Source organism: Rhinoraja longicauda, chromosome 9 (genome assembly GCF_053455715.1).
Source record: "Rhinoraja longicauda isolate Sanriku21f chromosome 9, sRhiLon1.1, whole genome shotgun sequence".
Taxonomy (NCBI): domain Eukaryota; kingdom Metazoa; phylum Chordata; class Chondrichthyes; order Rajiformes; family Arhynchobatidae; genus Rhinoraja; species Rhinoraja longicauda.
Window position 1 is genome coordinate 38,115,897 of NC_135961.1, and position 19,823 is coordinate 38,135,719.

The 19,823-nt window shown below is 48.2% G+C and overlaps 1 protein-coding gene across 1 annotated transcript; it reads left to right on the forward strand.

The window, feature by feature from the left end:
• The first annotated feature begins 653 nt into the window (after positions 1-653).
• On the forward strand, positions 654-18,102 carry LOC144596968 (solute carrier family 22 member 2-like). Its single transcript, XM_078405868.1, has 11 exons — positions 654-1,064; positions 3,865-3,968; positions 4,378-4,532; positions 6,004-6,172; positions 7,791-7,905; positions 9,013-9,113; positions 10,501-10,715; positions 13,405-13,513; positions 16,091-16,203; positions 16,615-16,714; positions 17,811-18,102. Exons 1-11 carry the CDS (start codon positions 654-656, stop codon positions 17,908-17,910), a joined length of 1,692 nt encoding a protein of 563 aa, XP_078261994.1. The 3' UTR covers positions 17,911-18,102.
• Positions 18,103-19,823: the final 1,721 nt, after the last annotated feature.

Below are 19,823 nucleotides of genomic sequence, written 5' to 3' on the forward strand. Positions count from 1 at the left end.
GTGATTGGTGGATAGACACAAAATGCTGGAAATACTCAATGAGTCAGGCAGCATATCTGGAGAAAGGGAATTCCGATCTGAAACGTTACCTTTTCATTTTCTCCAGAGATGCTATCTGACCCGCTGAGTTACTTCAGCTTTTTATGTCTATCGTTGGTATCAACCAGCATCTGCAGTTCCTTCTTGCACAAGTGATAGATGGATCCAGGTTCCGGGGGGGGGGGGGGGGGGGTGATTGGCTGATTGATGGACAGATGCTGGGAATGAAAAGTAGACAAAATTGTATAAGTTAAGGAGAGAAGAGGAAATGTGAAAGAGGGATGGGGGGATGGGAGGGGGGGGGGGGATGGGAGGGGGGGGGGGGGCGATGGGAGGGGGGGAGAGGGAGAGATAACTAACTAGCACTGTAGAGTGTAAATGTTATCCTGTGCGTTCCAGTTGCTGCTTTGAGAGGTGGGGACCAAAGGCTTGTTACCTCCCTGGGTAAATCAGTGTCACACTTCATTTTGTGCACTCGTTTACTCAGTTATCCATCTCAACCCACACCGCCCATTGCTGAGATGATTGTAGGTGGCCGCACCGTGTCCAGCTGAAGCAGTCCACCAGCCCGCTCCGACCTTCTGGTTCACCATCCCAGGAACACAGCCTTCACCATGCCCACCTTTGATGATGTTCTGGAAGAGGTGGGGGGATTTGGACTGTACCAGAAGATCACCTTCTTCTGGGTGTGCCTGACCTCGGCCATGTTCTCCTATCTGTACGTCGGCTTTGTGTTCCTGGCCGTCACTCCTGACCATTGGTGCAGGAGTCCCGGGGTGTCCGCATTGAGGGAGAAATGCAACTGGTCCCTGGAGCAGGAGAAGAACTTCACGCTGCCCGCGGGCCGCGCCGGGAGCTCCCCGTACAGTCAGTGCGAGAGGTTCGACGTGGACTGGAATTCCTCCTCCGTCAGCTGTGAAAATCCACTTCCCTTCTCCTGGAATCGTTCTCAAGATCTTCCTCTGACAAGGTGCCGGGACGGATGGGTTTTTGAGAACGGTTCTATCTCCAGCATTGTAACCGAGGTAGGTTTCCGCTCTATCGGGAAGTTCATGCTAACTGGACTAGAACATAGCAAGAGGAACATCTAAATGTGGGTGAAGTGACATTAGTTGACCACATCAACATATCTTGGAGACGAATCTTTGTCCTTAATATCTAGACTGCCTCCCAAACCAGCGTCACCTCATTTCTCCTCTGTCTCACTCTTCAAAATGTACAAACGAGAAACCGCAGATGTTGGTTCACCCAAGGGGACTCAGAATGCTGGAGTAACAGCGGGTCAGGCAACATCTCTGTGAGATCATGGATAGGTGCCATTTCGGGACGGGACCTTCTTCAGACTGATGAGTCTGAAGAAGGGTTCCGACCCGAAATGTCACCTATCCATGATCTCCAGAGATGCTGCCTGTCGCTGAGCGACAGGCAGCATCTCTGGAGATCATGGATAGGTGACATTTCGGGCCTCTCTCCATTTCGGGCCTCTCTGTTTCCTCTCTCCAATATCTCCTCGCCCAGTCGCCGCCCTTTGACTGTAGTAAAGTTTTATGTACCTCATTGATATATTTTTGCCTAAATATGCTCAAGGTACACCAAGGTACAGTGGGAAGCTTTCGCATGCTATCCACCAAACATGCAAACATTACGTATCTATCTGCAGAATATAGTTCTCAGCATTGTAGCGCACCGGTTCCACAACCAAAGTCCAATGTCCGCAATGGGGTAGAGGTGAATCGGACAAGGGATTCTTCAGAAGCCTGATAACACAGGGGGTGAAGCTATTCCGAAGCTGCGCGATTTCAAGCTTCTGCCGGACGGCATTAATACCAATCAATGTAAGTTAAAACCAAGAGCTGAAGTTGTACCCCGTTGATGTCTGAGAGTTCGTGTTTAATGTAGATGGTTATAGAGTGACGGTTCATGGTGAAATATCTGGACAGTAACAATTGAATGAAGGAGAATAGTTTGCTCCGGAAAACGTACATAGTGTCAGTGAATGTAGCGGATGTTATAAAATGGAAGGAGTTCTCCCCGCGAGTTGATTAATGGCATATTAGTTCAGAGATACAACACGGCAATTTACAAGGAGATTCACAAAATCACCAAATCTCCGTCACCCCAGAGCACCAACCGCTATGAAACAAGACAAAATACCGCTCCCTGCATCATCAACTCGCTAAATATCAATAAACTTTGCTGCCAATATTCCCTTTACTCCAGGAAGATAAGGGAATGGAATATGTTACCACCCAACACGCCCCCGATGTTCAGTCATTTAAAAAGGGGATTGGGCAACTAGATCTCAACGTGGTCAACAAGGCCCACTTCAAAATCTAATCACTCCTCCACTCACTCCGACCTGGGGAGATAACCAACTTATGAGGTGTTTGCGCAGTAATCAACCAGAAACCAGGAAACAGGCCCTTCGGCCCACCGAGCCCGCACTGACCCGCGATCCCCGCACATTAACACTATCCCATTCTTTCTCTCCAGAGATGCTGCCGCTGAGTTTCTCCAGCATTTTGTGTTTATCTTCGGTGTAAACCAGCATCTGCAGTTCCTTCGTACAAACCGCGTGGGGGGTTTTCTGGGCAGAATAGTTTCCATTTGGGGGGGGGGGGGGGGGGGGGGGTAAAGAACTCGGTCAGGAACGGCCTGGAGAGGCCGGGGGAGAGGCGAGGATCGGTGGAGTATTGGTCACGACCCATGGGCGGCCGGAGTGCATGTAAGGGGTTGGCACTGCTGGTGGCAGCATGGCCTAGAAGTGGCTGGGGAAGCTGTGTGGACTGGCGATGGCGGCAGTAGGTCCGGCCTGGCGGTGTAGGTCGATAAGGTCCATCTACTGTAAATGAAATCCATTATAAAGAGGTCTGTAAGAACGAGGGTTTCTGTATTATATTCTGTACTCTGTATCTTGAGTTTGAACTAATTGTACATGGGCAGTGTATGGTATAGCTAACAGCATGCAAAACAAATCTTTTTTGCTGTACCTCGGGACATGGGACAATAATTAAAAACCTGAATCAAAACCTAAACCAGGTCAGAAGAGTGTTGTAACAACTAGATTACCCACGAGACGAGCTAATGTGGGAGCTAAGGGACACTCAATACAACCTCCTGTCCTCCTCTCTGTCTCCAGGGAGCAGCAAGGTTGTGTAATCTGTGTGTTTCATAGAACATACAACATTACAGGAACAGGCCCTTCGGCTCACAAAATGTTTCTATCTCCCTCAAGTACTAATGCACAATACACCACCGTTTTTAGAGAGCAGAATCATACAGCACATAAACAGGCCTTTTGGCCCAACTTGCCCATGCTGACCAAGATGCCCCATCTGCACTAGTTCCACCTACCCGCATTTAGCTCACATTCCTCTCACCCTTTTCTATCCAATGCCCTTTAAATGTTGTTGTAGTACCTGCCTCAACTACCTCCTCTGACAGCACGTATGAAAAGATTGCCCCTCAGGTTCCTTTTAAATCTTTCCCCTCTTATCTTAAACCTATGTCCTCTGGTTCTTCATTCAACTACTTTGGGTAAAAGACCCCCATCTATCCAAGGCATTCACCCCATCTATTCCCTTCATGAACTTATACACCTCTATAACATAACCCCTCTGACTCCTGCGCTCCAAGGAGTAAAGTTCCTAGCCTGTCTAACTTCTCCCCATAGCTCAGGCCCTCGAGTCCTGGCAAAGTCCACGTAAATCTTCTCTGTACTCTTTCCATTTTATCAGCATCTTTCCTGTAACAGTGTGACAACAATGAGCGCAGTACTCCCAATGCAGCCTCACTGATGTGTTTTCACCTGATTCCTTCACACAGTTTGAGCTGGTGTGCTCGGATGCCTGGAAGGTGGATCTGACTCAAGCCTGCCTCAACCTGGGCTTCATGGTGGGGACGATCATCATGGGCTACTCGGCGGACATGTAGGTAGCTCCACAAGCCCCCATATCACCACAGCGACTGTGGTTGACTGTCAGCTTTGTTTAGTTTTGTTTATTTAGAGATACAGCGTGGAAACAGCCCACCGAGTCCGCGATCCCAACGATCTCACATACACTAGTTCTATCCTACACACTAGGAACATTTAACAATTTTACCAAAACCAATTAACCTACAAACCTGTACGTCTTTGGGATGTGGGAGGAAACCGGAGCACCCGGAGAAAACCCACGCAGTCACAGGGAGAATCTACAATATCTATACAGACAGCACCCATAGTCAGGATTGAACTCGGGTCTATGGAGCTGTAAGGAAGCAACTCTACCTTTGTGCCACCGTGCCACCCCCAGTGCGTATTCTCACAATCTAATCTTTACATTATTTACTTTTTAGGTTTGGCCGGAAATTCAGCTTCTTGTCTGCGACATTAGTGACTGCGGTGGTGGGGCTTATTGTGGCCTTCCTGCCAAACTACACCTGGTTTGTGATCTTCCGAACTTTCCAGGGCGTGTTCAGTAAAGGCTGCTGGCTGTGTGCATACGTCTTCAGTAAGAGTCTTACTCCCACCTGCTTATTTGTAATGGAAGAGCTGGTTGCTCTGAGGTAGCACAGTAACCGGTATCACTGGGGATAATATTGTGGCGTAATGTTATGTGGAATCAAGCACAAAACACTAAGTGCTGGAGGAACTCGGTGGGTCAGGCAGCATCTGTAGAGGGAATATTTTCAAGATAAAATAGAAATTATTAAGTTGATATACTGCTAATCTGAAGGGGAATTGACGGGCAACATTTTGTCTATTGTCTATTTTGGGTTGGGACCCTTTTTGCTCCACTCCTTCCCCACACCTCTATTTTCCAGCTTTCCCCTCTACTAAAGTAGAGTCTCGACCCGAAGCATTGCTTGTCCATTCCCTCTGCAGATACTGCCTGATCCGTTGAGTTCCTCCAGCATTTTGTGTTCATGTAAATATTCATTATATTAGCTGCATATCAACTTGAGAATCTGCGATTTATTTTGTCAATATTTGTTTGTATAAAACATGTTATTTCTAACCAGCAGACTTTTCTCCTTGAATATTTATGTCCATACAAAATGTTCACCTTGGTTTAAGTGTCAGGATGTGTAGTGTGCTTTTTTTTTAATGAACTGTATCACCTCTGGCCTTTGTTTAATTGTAAATGAAAATCAAAATGCTGGAAATCTGAATTAAAAGAGGAAAATACTGAAAATGCTCAGTGGCCTCACGGGTTGGAACCCACGGCCGCCGGAGTCAATGGAGCCCAGGGCGACAGAGGCCGCGGCTGGGTTGGCGCCACGGAGGCGTCCGGGGATGACCCGGCGGCGATAGCGGAGAGGTCGGTGCGGCAGTCGATGGTGGCGCCGATCAACAGATGAGGACGGACCATGTGGGAGTGAGGACGCCGATGCCGGGGGAACGAACAATGGGGACCTGGCATGGGATACTTCGTAGCTTTGTGAGCAACCTCCATGTGGCAACTATTTGCACACCTTGGGTAGGCAAGCAAATAATTTCACTGTGACTTGTCACATGTGACAATAAGCATTCACGCATTTATTCATGCATCAGGCAACATCTGTGGAGAGAGATAATATTTACATGACCATAACTGATCTAATGTCGACTTTGCTTTGGTTGCACTACTGACCAGTTTTTTGCACTATTATGGTCTGATTACCTAGTATTACTGATTGTTAATTTATTGTGTTATTGATTTTTATATATTTATTTGCTTTGCATTAATGAGCCCGTAAAGCTACAGTAAGTAAGAATCTCCTTGTTTCGTTGAGAGTACATATGACAATTAAACACTCTTGACGTCTCAGGTTTAGACTATTGTCTCTTCCCAGTTCTGGTAAAGGGCCCCTCCACAGATGCTACCTGGCCCGCTAGGTTCCTCCAGCACTTTGTGGCTTGCTCAATGTTCCACCATCAGCAGTTCCTTAAGTCTCCTCGTTAAGATCATGGTTTATCAGCGAGGGGTGTTTTTGTTTCAGTCACGGAGCTGGTGGGGCCGGAGTACCGAAGGACTGTGGGCATCCTGTACCAGGTCTGCTACAGCACCGGCATGATGCTGCTTCCGGCCGTGGCCTATCTCATACCCGACTGGAGGAACCTGCAGCTGGCCACCACCATTCCCAACTTCCTCTTCCTCGCCTACTACTGGTAATGTCCGCAGTGGGTTTGGGGCACCCAAGGGGGCAATGCACATCTGGCTGAGCACCACACATGTTCCCGGACCTTCTGAGTTAGAACATAGGACATAGAGCTAGAACATGGGACTAGAACATGAAAGCAGCGCAGGAACATAGAACATAGAACAGGGTGACTTGGACAGGTTGTGTGAGTGGGCGGATACATGGCAGATGCAGTTTAATGTAGATAAGTGTGAGGTTATTCACTTTGGAAGTAAGAATAGAAAGGCAGATTATTATCTGAATGGTGTCAAGTTAGGAAGAGGGGATGTTCAACGAGATCTGGGTGTCCTAGTGCATCAGTCACTGAAAGGAAGCATGCAGGTACAGCAGGCAGTGAAGAAAGCCAATGGAATGTTGGCCTTCGTAACAAGAGGAGTTGAGTATAGGAGCAAAGAGGTCCTTCTACAGTTGTACCGGGCCCTGGTGAGACCGCACCTGGAGTACTGTGTGCAGTTTTGGTCTCCAAATTTGAGGAAGGATATTCTTGCTATTGAGGGCGTGCAGCGTAGGTTCACTAGGTTAATTCCCGGAATGGTGGGACTGTCGTATGTTGAAAGGCTGGAGCAATTAGGCTTGTATACACTGGAATTTAGAAGGATGAGGGGGGATCTTATTGAAACATATAAGATAATTAGGGGATTGGACACAGTAGAGGCAGGAAACATGTTCCCAATATTGGGGGAGTCCAGAACAAGGGGCCACAGTTTAAGAATAAGGGGTAGGCCATTTAGAACGGAGATGGGGAAGAACTTTTTCAGTCAGAGGGTGGTGAAGGTGTGGAATTCTCTGCCTCAGAAGGCAGTGGAGGCCAGTTCGTTGGATGCTTTCAAGAGAGAGCTGGATAGAGCTCTTAAGGATAGCGGAGTGAGGGGGTATGGGGAGAAGGCAGGAACGGGGTACTGATTGAGAGTGATCAGCCATGATCGCATTGAATGGCGGTGCTGGCTCGAAGGGCTGAATGGCCTACTCCTGCATCTATTGTCTATTGTCTATAGTCTATAGTACAGCACAGCACGGGGACAGGCTCTTCAGCCCATAATGTCCATGTCAAACCTGATGCCAAGCTAAACTAATCTCATCGGCCTGCACATGATCCACATCCCTCAGTCTCTCCATATCTGTGTGCCCATCTAAAAACCTCAAATACCACTATTTTACCTCACTCCACCACCACCCCCGGCAGCATGTTTTGGGCACGAACACCCTGTAAAATTCGCCCTGCATATTTTGTTTAAACTTTGCCCCTCTCACCTTAAAGCTATTCACTCTAGTTTTTGACATTTCCACCCCGATCAAAAGGTTCTGACGAACTACGCTATCTCAAACTCTCATAATTTTATACACTTCTATCAGGTAGCCCTCAATGACGTTGCAGGGAAAACAATCTCTCCCTGTTGCAAATATCCCCTAATCCAAGCAGCATTCTGATAAACCTCTTCTGCACTCTGTCTAAAGCCTCCACATGCTTCTTGTAATGGGGCGATCAGGATTGGCAACAGTGTTCCCCCAGCCCTTTGTGTTCTGTTCAAGATTCCAGCTTCTGCAGTTCCTTGTGTCTCCAGTAATGGGATGTGATCCGTTCACAGGTTAATCCCAGAGTCTCCCAGGTGGCTACTGTCTCAGAACAAGAACGCCCAGGCCATGGATGTGGTGCATAAGATGGCCAAAAGGAACGGAAAGAGCCTCTCCCAAAAATACGAGGTGAACATCAACCCTCAGTTAACTTTTCAAAGCTTTTGTTTATTTAGGCTTAGGTTTATTATTGTCTCCTGTTCAGAGGTACAGTAAAAGCTTTGTTTGGCATGATATCCAAACATATACTTAAATACAATCAAGCGAAACTCAAGTACAATAAGTCTAGCAAAGGGGAAGATACAGAGTGCAGAATATAGTTCTCAGCATTGTAGCGCATCAGTTCTGGAGACAAAGTCTTATGTCCACAATGGGGTAGACGTGAATCGGACAGTGCCCAAGGTTATGGAAGTACCGTTCAGAAGCCTGATAACAGAGGGGAAGAAGCTGTTCCTGAGCCTGAAGGAGCACGCTTTCAAGCTTCTGTACCTTCTGCCTCAAAGGAGCGGGGAGATGGAGGGATGATTGGGGTGGGTGGGTCATGTCGTTGATTATGTTGGCTGTTTTTCCGAGCAGCATGAAGTGTAGATGGAATCAGTGTTGGGGAGTCTGATGTGTGTGATAGGCTGGGCTACATCTACAACACTGCAATTTCTTGGGGTCTTAGGCAGAGCTGTTCATAAACCATATCTCGCTGGCTGTGTGAGATGGGGCTGAGGTTAAAGAGAAGTCCACCAGTGGACATAAAATGCTGGAGTAACTCAGCGGGAGAGGCAACATCTCTTGAGAGAAGGAATGGGTGACGTTTCGGGTCGAGACCCTTCTTCAGACTTCAGACCTTTTTCAGACCGATCAGTCCATTGGTGGAGTTGCCTAAATGCGCGCCTCTCTCCTTGAGGATAAACCCCTTCTGTCCTGGCGTGGAGAGCTTCACTTGGGTTGGCCGGACCTGAGGTTGAGGATGTGGCAGATTCTGATCATGTTTAGGCAGATGAGTTTAGTTTATCTTGGCATCATGTTTGGCACAGACATTGTGGGCTGAAGGGTCTGTTCTTGTGCTGTACTGTTTGATGTTTTATTAGAGGAGGCGGCTCCGAGCGGCCGAAATGGATTGGATGTGAATGAAAATGTTTATGCTTGACCTGCTGAATACTCCCATCACTTTCCTCCAGAGACTAGTGGCCGATGTCCTGAGCCTGTCTGACCTGGTGACTTTGTAACTTCCTTCCTGTGTAGAAAGTTGCGGAGAATACAGAAGACTTGGGCCGCCCATCGTTCGTAGACCTGGTCCGAACTCCTCAGATAAGGAAACACACTCTGATCTTGATGTACAACTGGTGAGATGGTGCTTCTGTAATTGTTTCATCCCCAGGAGGATTACTGGGACAAGTCAGCTGCTCTGTCAATGAGTCTGCTGCCTTTCAAGCTCCCAAAACCTCTGAGCGGAGGAGCTGGTGTTTGGGACATGAGAAGTGAACATGGGGACAAAGGGGCCTTCAAGTCAGCGAGCATGTTCCCCCTCAGCCCCAGGAGGGAAGGGGTTGCTAACGTGGACCTGGGCGCTAGTGGGACGGGTTAGGGGGGCAAACATAGAACATAGAATGTGGAGCATAGAAGCACAAGAACAAGCCCTTCTGCCCACAATGTCTGTGCTGAACATAATGCCTGGACTAATTCTTATTTTTTAGTTAAGCACGTGGATATGCAGGAAATGGAGGGATATGGATCACTTGCAGGCAGATAGCTTGGTTTACTTTATTGTCGTGTGTACCAAGATACAGTGAAAAGCTTTTGTGTTTCGTGCTATCCAGTCAGCGGAAAGACTGTACATGATTGCAATCAAGCGGTCCACAGTATACAGTTATAAGATAAAGGAAATAACATTTCTGTTTGAGTAGAGGCTTAAAAGAGTGGAGTGATTGTACAAATTGTAATGAGTGATTGCAGATCCGCTTCTGGGACTAGCCGCAGAGAGTCGCCTAGCTTGGGCGCCATTTTTACTTGGAGCTGAGAGGTGTTGGTCTTGGCATCATGTTCGGCACAGACATTGTGGGCTGAAGTGGCTTTTCCTGTGCGGCACTGTCCTATGTATATATGAGAGGAGGTTTGTGCATGGTGCCAGAAATGGAACGAATGAGTAGTTGGGATGTGGGAATTGAATCCGATGGGGAGAGAGGTCTCTGCTGAACTCGTGGGACATCAACTGATAACATCAGACGGGGTGCGATTTAGCTGCCAGGACCCTGGCTTGTCACGGATATATCAATGTCACATAAATGTGAAACCAATTTGGATTCATGGAGTCGTAAAACAGACATAGGATAGATGTGTTGATAGGAATGGTTGAGAGACATGGGTGAAATGTTGGCAAATTTAAGTATCTAAAATTATGAGAGGCATGGATATTTTTAAGGTGGAGATTGACAGGTCTTCGATTGGTGTGGGTGTCAGGGGCTACGGGGAGAAGGCAGGAGAATGCAGTTGAGAGGGAAAGATAGATCAGCCATGATTGAATGGTGGAGTAGACTTGACTTGCCGAATGGCCTAATTCTGCTCCGTTAATTTATCGGGTAGACAGTCCGCACCTTTTATCCAGGGTGGAAATGTCAAAGACCAGAGGACATAGCTTTATGGCGAGAGGGGCAAAGTTTAGAGGGGAAGTGCAAGGCATGTTTCTTTTACCCCAATGATCACCCTAACTAACCTGACGTCACCCTTCTCCAGGTTTGCCTGCGCCCTGGTCTACCAAGGGCTGGTCATGCGCTTGGGGACGCTGGGTGGAAACATCTACCTTGACTTCTTCATCTCCGGAGCCGTGGAAATCCCGGCAGCGATGCTCATCCTTCTGGTCATCGAGCGGATTGGGCGCCGCCTCCCCTTCGCTACCGGAGGGCTCCTGTCGGGGGCATCCTGCCTGATCGCAGCCTTCATACCCGAGAGCAAGTACCCCTGGGACTGTGGGACCATTCAGGCTGATGAGGATCAGGAAGCACCAGTCAATGAGGGGAATATGTGTGGCAGAGCATAGAGCATAGAGCATGGAACAGTACAGCACAGAAACAGTCCCTTCGGCCCACAATGTCTGCCGAACATGATGCCAAGACCAACTCTTATCTGCCTACACATAATTCAAATCCCTCCATTCCCTGCATATCCATGTGCTTATCCAAAAGTCTCTTAAATGCCACTATTGTATGTGCCTCAGCCGGCACCTCTACTGGCAGCACGTTCCATGCATTCACCACTCTCTGTGTTTAAACACTTGCCCTGTACATCCCCTTTGAACTTTGCCCCTCTCACCTTAAAGCTATGCTCTCTAGTATTTGATAATTCCACCCTGGGAAAAGGTTCTGACTGTCTACCCTATCTAAGCCTCTCATAATTTTATATACCTCTTTAAGGTCTCTTCCTCTGGCGCTCCAGAGAAAACAATCCAAGTTTGTCCAACCTCTCCTTGTAGAACTCCTGTCCGAAGAAGGATCCTAATCTGAAACGTCACCTGTCCATGTTCTCCAGAGATGATGCTGAGTTACTCCAGCACTTTGTGTCTTTTTTGTAAACCAACATCTGTAGTTCCTTGTCTCTCCTTGTAGCTAAAACTCTAAATGTAGGTATCATAAATCTCCTCTGCGCACTTTCCAAAGCCTCCACATTCTTCCTGTAATGGGGTGACTGGAACTGCATGCAATACTCCAAATGTGGCCTAACCAAAGTCTTATAATGCTGCATCATGACTTCCTGACTGATATACTCAATAGCCCGATCAATGAAAGCATATGTAGCTACCATATGCTTTCTTTACAACTTGATCTACTAGTGTTGCCACTGTCAGGGAGTTGTGGACTTGGACCCTTTCATCAGAAGTTCACCGTTTCAGCAAGAACAGAAAGTGATTCACCCCAGGAAGCCATTCAGCCCATTGCCCTTGTAAGCACAGGCCTTTTGAAAGTAGTTGTCAACCAGTCCACCACCCTGACCTCTTCTGCAGTTCTTTTTCTTTAGGAGTTTGATACATGTCCTGCCCCATTGCTGGAGTTGTTGTTGAATGTATTTCCTATTAATGGGCAGTGCATTGGAGATCATAACTTGAGTAAAGATTGTCCCTTTATCATTCATCCAACCAACCCCTCAGACCATTCTTCTCGGAAGTTATTATATATCTTAACGCCACCCATTTTGTTCTCAGCTACTTGGTTACTGGCCTTCCTAATGTCGAGCATCTCTCAGATCTTGCTTCATCCCTGAACAACACACTGTCCCTGAACAACACAAACCCCTCCACCCTGATACCCCCTCTCCCGATGGAGCCATTGAGACATCCTGTGGTGTGTTTGGTGGTGGGACATCAGTGAGAGAATCTACCATAGCACCATCTCACCACAGGCAGTACCTGCATCATATTCCAAGCAAAGCAGCTCGTAAAATTGTCCTGATAATTTACCCAGTAAGAAGAGAAGACCAAAGGAATTAGGAGCAAGAGCCAGCCATTTGGTCAGTCACAGAGAAGTAGAGCAAAGAAACAGGCCCTTCAACCCACCTTGTCCATGCCAACCAAGTTGGCCTACTGTGCTAGTCCCATTTGGATAGGCACGCGGACATGCAAGGAATGGAGGAATATGGATTATGTGCTGACAGATGAGAGTTGGTCTTGGCATCACGTTCGGCACAGACATTGTGGACCAGAGGGCCTGTTCCATTTGCTCACAATTGGCTCAGAGCCCTCTAAACCCTACTATTCATATATCTGTCCTAATGACTTAAAAGTCGTAAATAGTATCTGCTTCTCTAGCTTCTTCTGGCAGCTCGTCCCAGATATTGCCGAACCAAAGTCCTATAAAATTGCAACATGACTTGCATGTGCTTATACACAATGCCCTGACCAATGAAGGCACAATGAATATCATCTCCTTGCCCAGGTGGAGAGAATCAGTGTTCTATCCACGGGGTATCAGAAATGCCAACCACTCGCACAACAACCCCATTAGTCTGAAGAAAGGTCCCGACCCGAAATGGTACCTATCCATGTTCTCCATGGATACTGCCAGCCCAGTGAGTTACTCCAGCACTGTGTCTATCCCATTAATCTCCCTGGAGATTTAGTTTTAGGTTTAAAGATACAGCATAGAAATAGGCCATTTGGCCCACTGAGTCCATGCCGACCTTTGATTACCCGTACACAAGTTCTACGTTATCCCACCCCCTACACATTAGGGGCAATTTATAGAGGGAAATTAACCTACAAACCGGCACGTCTTTGGGATGTGGGAGGGAACCGGAGCACCTGGAGGAAACCCAAGGGGTCACAAGGAGAACGTTCAAACTCCACACAGTCAGCAGTTGAGGTCAGCATCGAACCCGGGTCTCCAGCACTGTGAGGCAGCGGCTCTACCAGCTGCTCCACTGTGCTCCATGACAGGAGGGCTTCTCGTCCCTAGGGTGGCGCTCACACACACTGAAACCTATGGGTGCTGCCCCAATGAGCAGTCGCAAAACTTGCATGTCTGACCAGTCAAGTCTAAATCCTGGGCCAAACGTCACAAGCTAGGACCAGCAGTTGCTGATGAAGCATATGGGTTTTGGAAAGCACTGTTTTTAACCTTTCTACCTTCCTGCGTCTTGCCACTGCAGGTGTCAGCTGGTTAGCGACGGCAATCGCATTTGTCGGTAAACTGGGCATCACGATGAGCTTTGAAATGGTGGTGTTTGTAAACGCTGAGTTATACCCAACTTTTATCAGGTCTGTATGAGTGGGAAGTTATTCCATACGGAGCAAAGTTTTAATGAACCTTTAGTTATTCAGACCTCATAGGTTCACAGAAGACCAACAGCTCGGTGAAAGACGATCTTTGGTCTGCCCAAAACCTGTTTTGTTTTCCTCAACAAGCTTTTATTACATATTCATAATTTACAAAGTTTATAAGTTATAGGAGCAGAATTATGCCATTCGGCCCATCAAGTCTACTCCACCATTCAATCATGCCTGATCTTTTTCCCTCTCGACCCCATTTTCCTGCCTTCTCCTTTAGCACCCTAAAGTATTACAGTAATCAAAACTGCTATTCATGCAGAATCAAAGATCTGCAGATGCTGCTTATCCATGTTCACCACAGATGCTGCCTGACCGGCTGAGTTAGTTTAGTTTATTTAGAGATACAGCGCGGGTACAGGCATTTCAGCCCATTGAGTCCGTGCTGATCAGTGATCCCCATACACTAGCTCTATCCTACGCACTAGGGACCATTTACAATTTTACCAAAGCCAATTAACCCACAAAATTGTACGTCTTTGGAGTGTGTTAGGAAGCAGGAGCACAGGGAGCAAGTACTGTACAAACTCTGTACAGACAGCACCTGTGGTCGGGATCGAACCCGGCAGGAGCTCTACCACTGCGCCAATGTGTCACCCCTTAAGGTACTGAAAGTTACTCCAGCACTTTGTGTCTTTTTCGCCTATTCATGCAGTTTGCAAGCATCGACCATCAGATTACAATGTTGTCAGCCGTATCCACCACACACTTGAGTCCCTGCAGCGACCAATGTTCACAGAAGGCCTCCAAAGTCCCTATGAACACGGCGTGTTCCCTCTCCAAGGACACGTGCAGGCACGGACATAAGCCTGGAAGTGGGGCAGGCAGGACTCGGGTAGAACCTTCGACTGCACGGTGCCTCAAACTGGTTGGTCTCCCAGCAGAGAGCTATGTCCATCATTGAATGAAGCTTGGTGCAACCAACGCCAAGGCTCTTTGGGGGAGGACTACAATCTAGGGTCATAGAAACATAGAAAATAGGTGCAGGTGGAGGCCATTCGGCCCTTCGAGCCAGCACCACCATTCATTGCGATCATGGCTGATCATCCACAATCGGTAACCTGTGCCCAACCTCTCCCCATATCCCTTGATTCCACTAGCCCCCAGAGCTCTATCTAACTCTTAAATTCATCTAGTAATTTGGCCTCCACTGCCCTCTGTGGCAGAGAATTCCACAAATTCACAACTCTCTGGGTGAAAAAGTTCCTTCTCACCTCAGTTTTAAATGGCCTCCCCTTTATTCTAAGTCTGTGGCCCCTGGTTCTGGACTCCCCCAACATTGGGAACATTTTTCCTACATCTAGCTTGTCCAGTCCTTCTATAATTTTATGTCTCTATAAGATCCCCTCTCATCCTTCTAAACTCCAGTGAATACAAGCCTAGTCTTTTCAATGTTTCCTCATGTGACAGTCCCGCCATCCCAGGGATCAATCTCGTGAACCTACGCTGCACTGCCTCAATTACAAGGATGTCCTTCCTCAAAATAGGAGACCAAAATACACAATACTCGTTCTGCCGCTGGACATTGTGAGGCAGTCTGGTGGGGACGCCCCTCAAACACGAGAAGGGATAAGGAGGTTTTCTTTAAACTTATTTACTTGCATTTATCTTTAAGGAAAATACCCTTTGCATTCATGTGGCACAGTGGCATTCATGAGCCACTACCTCACATCACCAGAGACCCTGGTTTGATTCTGACCTTGGGTGCTGTTTATGTGGAGTTTGCACATTCGTCCTGAAACCAGGTGCTCCAGATTCCTCCCACGTCCCAAAGACATATGGGTTTATAGGTTAATAGACCTCAATAGATTGTCCCTGGTGTGCAGAGAATGGATGCAAAAGTGGGATAACATTGAACTAGTGTGAACGGGTGATCGATGGTCAGTGTGGACAGTGAGCCGAAGGGCCTGTTTCCATGCTGTATCTCGAAACTAAACACTGCAGAAGAGGTTCACCAGAATGCTGCCTGGATTACAGGGTGTTACCTACAAGGAGAATAAAGGCAGGAAGTTCTGGAGTAACTGGGTGGGACAGGCATCATCTCTGGAGAACATGGATGGGTTGAAAGCACTTAGAACAATGCTGTGTCTCAAAACTAAACTAAAGTTCATGTCATAGGAGCAGAATTTGGCCATTCAGCCCACCGAGTCCACTCCATCATTCAATTAAGGCCGATCTATCTTTCCCTCACTTTGTCTTGTCCCCATAATCCGTGACACCCTTACAAATCAAGAATCTGTCATTCTCCGCCCAATGACTTGGCCTCTACAGCCATCTGTGGCAATGAATTCCACAGATTCGCCATTCTAAACGAAACAATACTAAGTACGACACAATTAAGTGTATAGACACCTAAGAATGTATAAAGAGTTTTTGCACAGTTTTTATTTCAAATATATTTTATTGTGAATAATGTCTATTTTTGAGATTAATCAAATGTACTTTATTTTGTCGTCTGTGGTAGGGTTGACCTTTTGCTCAATGCTCATGGACTTGTTGCCCTTGCAGAAACCTAGGTGTGTCTGTCTGCTCTGCCCTGTGTGACATTGGAGGGATTGTGTCTCCGTTCATCGTCTACCGTCTGGCTGATGTCTGGGCAGGATTGCCGCTCGTAGTTTTTGGTGAGACTCTCACTCACTGGCAGCTTCGAACAACTTCAATGCTTTAGAACATAGAAACAAGGAACTGCAGATGCTGATTTACAAGATGTGGGTTTCTTTCCCTTGTAGCCCTCCTGGACGTGCTTATTTCACCCCCCCCCCCCTCCCTTCCACCTACATTCCTCCCTCCAGCTTCACAATTCGCACCTCTTCAATCCTCTTGTCTCACACCTTTTCGCCTCTGGCCCTTGTCCAACCATAGTGTGTAGGAAGTGCAAGTGGGATAATAGAACTAGTGTGAATGGGTCGGGGTGGGCCGAAGGGCCTGTTTCCATGTTGTATCTCCAAACCTAACAAAATCATTCCAGTGTACTTTAATTCCTTGGTTTACCAGGTTCTTACTGAACGTTCCCTGTTTGTGTCTGTTCTCAGGCGTAGTCGGGCTGGTTTCCGGGGGCCTGGTGCTGCTTTTGCCCGAGACAAAGGGGTTGACTTTGCCTGACACTATCGAGGAGATCGAGAACATCGGCCGGTGAGTGCCCGGCCACTGGGGCAACGTGCGTGTCTGGTGTCACAAACTTTCATCGGGTTTTGATACTGACCATAGGTGCTGTCTGTACAGAGTTTGTACATTCTTCCTGTTGTGCCGCTGGGACTCCAGATGTCTCTTGCTGTGATTCGCCTGAGCAGCTTGGGGTCACTGTTGCTCCCGCCTCGGGACTGAGATAGCTAACACTGAGCTCAGCGGTCACCTCAACAAAGTAGGTGCTCAGACCAGGAGGAGTGACAGCCGCAGTGTTGGGGAACACCAGCAGGGGTCAGCACTGACTCAGCCAGCACTACATCCCAAGCAGTCCATACCCAGTCTCCTGTTTGGTCTCCACTCACTGCATTTTTGAGGCAGCATCTCCTGCAGATCTCTACAATGGTGGGGAGATCAGTACCTGTGATGGACGGGGCAGTGTGCTATCTATTAAGAATTTGTACGTTCTCCCTGAGACTGCGTGGGTTTTCTCCGGGTGCTCCGATTTCTTCCCACATCCCAAAGTCATGCAGGTTTGTAGGTTAATTGGCTTCTGGAAATTGTCCCTAGTGTGTATGGTAGGACTTGTGCACGGGGTGATCGCTGGTCGTTGCGGACCCGGTGGACCGAAGGGTCTGTTTCTGCACTGTCTCTAAAGTCTAAAGTACCTCTGTATCTCCTCTGTTCCCGGGTGTTTGAGTCACCTGCAGCAATGGTGGGGAAATGGAGATGAGGAGGGCGGGAGATATAGAGGCCGGGACTTAAAGAGGTGCATAAAATCATGAGTGCAAAAGATTAGGTGAAGGCAGAGAGTCTTTTACCCAGGGTATGGGAATCAAGAACCTGAGGGGCAACACTCAGAGGGTGGTGGTTTTTGGAACAAACTGCCAGAGGTTATAGGGAGAAGGCAGGAGAATGAGGTTGAGAGGCAAAGATAGGTCAGCCATGATTGAATGGCGGAGGAGACTTGATGGACTGAATGGCCTAATTCTGCTGCTATGACATAAACTAACGATAGAGCAGCCTCCAGGAGCTGAAAGATGCCCTGTGCTCAATGTTCTGAATTCCACCAAGTTGCTGCACTAACGCTGCACTCTTTCTGCAGGCAAAAGCGAAAGGTTGCGAAGACCAGCTACCAACAAGTCATTCTGCAGACAGCCGATGCCAAGGACCCTGCTTCCACGAAGATGGCTGTTGAAGTCTAAATTAAATCCTGTCTGTGCACCGGTTTCCAACTCACCAAATGTAGCCACCTTCACCCGAACAAAACCACCTGATGATTTCTGCTCATCCCCCTGATCACATAACATGAACATTGAAGTCTTTGGTCAATCATGTCCACTTAACCTTCCATATTATACGAGGAATCAAAAATTAGAAAGCATTGCTAGCACCTTCTGCCACATTCAATGTATAACATAAAGAATGTTGTTGGAAAGTTGCTTTGAGAAGAATTGATTTGCATTTTAGAGTCATAGAGTCATATCACACAGAAACAGGCACTTCGGCAAAAAACTGTTCATGATGCCCATCTCCACGAATTCCCCTGCTCGCATATGGCCCATATCCCTTTAAATCTTTCCTATCGATGTAGCTGTCCAAATGTCATCTGAATGGTGTTATTGCACCTGCCTCAACACCTTCCTGACTCTTTGTCCGATGAAGGGTCTCGACCCGAAACATCACCTATTCCTTTTCTCCAGAGATGCTGCCTGACCCGCTGAGTTACTCCAGCATTTTGTCTATTTTCTCTCTAAACCTTTCCTATCCATGTACCTGTCCAAGTGTCTTTTAATTGATGTTATTGTACATGCCTCAACTACCTCCTCTGGCACCTCCACATAACCGTCACCCTCTGAGTGGAAAAGGTTGACCCTCAAGTTCCTATCTTTCCCCGCTCACCTTAAACCTACGTCCTCTTGGTCTTGATTCCCGACCTTGAATCAGGGCCGTATTAAGCTGGTGCGGGGCCCGTAGCATAGGTTATAAAGGGGCTTTAAATATGGGACAAGGTGACCTCACCGCCCGCGTCCCACGTGACCTCACCCAGCCCGCGTCCCACGTGACCTCACCCAGCCCGCGGCCACGTGCTCCCGCTCCACCAATGGCGGCTGCCCGGGCTGGGAGGCAAGTTGCAACCTCTGTTCGGCGAACATACTCGGCCCCGCTCCCCTAACTCTGTTAATGTTAATGAGCTCCGTTAGCCTACACTGTCCGGGCCTACAGTGTCGGGGCCTACAGTGTCGGGGCCTACAGCGGCCCGTGGGCCTAATACGGAACTCTGAGAGTGTGTGATGGAGGGGTTTAGTTTAGAGATACAGCGTGAAAACTGGCGCTTCAGCCCACCGTCCGTACCGATCAGCGATCCCCGCACACACAAGAGACAATTTTACACATACACCAAGCCAATTAACCTACAAACCTGTACGTCTTTGGAGTGTGGGAGGAAACCAAAGATCTTAGCGAAAACCCACGCGATCACGGGGTGAATGTACAAACTCCGTACAGACAGCACCCGTGGTTGGGATGGAACCCGGGTCTCCGGTGCTGCAAGTGCTGTCAGGCAGCAACTCTACCGCTGCGCCACTGTGGGGCGAATAATGGAGGATTGCGAGAAGAGGGCCGGAGGAGTGGGAGCTGAGGGTGCCAGAGAAGTAGAGACAGGGAGGGCCGGAGGAATGTGGAAAAGGTAGGGCCGGAGGAATGAATAGAGGCGGGACTGGAGGTATAGGGGTGAGAGGGACGGGAGTAAGGGTAGGGAGTGCTGGAGCAATGGATGCTGAGAGGCATGCAAGGTGCGGGTAGAGGAGGTGCTAGAAGAATGGAGGAGGAGACAGGGCCCGGGAAGTGAGGAGAGAAGGCTGGGGGATTGGTGAGAAAGAGGGCCCGAACCTTTGGGATGGGTGAGAGGGAGGCACAGGATTTTGGGAGTATGGGCCAGAAGAGTAGAGAGAGAGAGAGAGAGAGGTACGGACGGGTAGGGGCTGAGAAAAGGCCGAAAGTGTGAGGGAAAGTGCCTATAGAAATGGAAAGTAAAGGCCAGAGGAGGGGGGGGGGAGGGGGATGGGGGGGGCATGGAGGCATGGAGGGAGGTATGGGGGAAAGAGGTTTGGAGGAA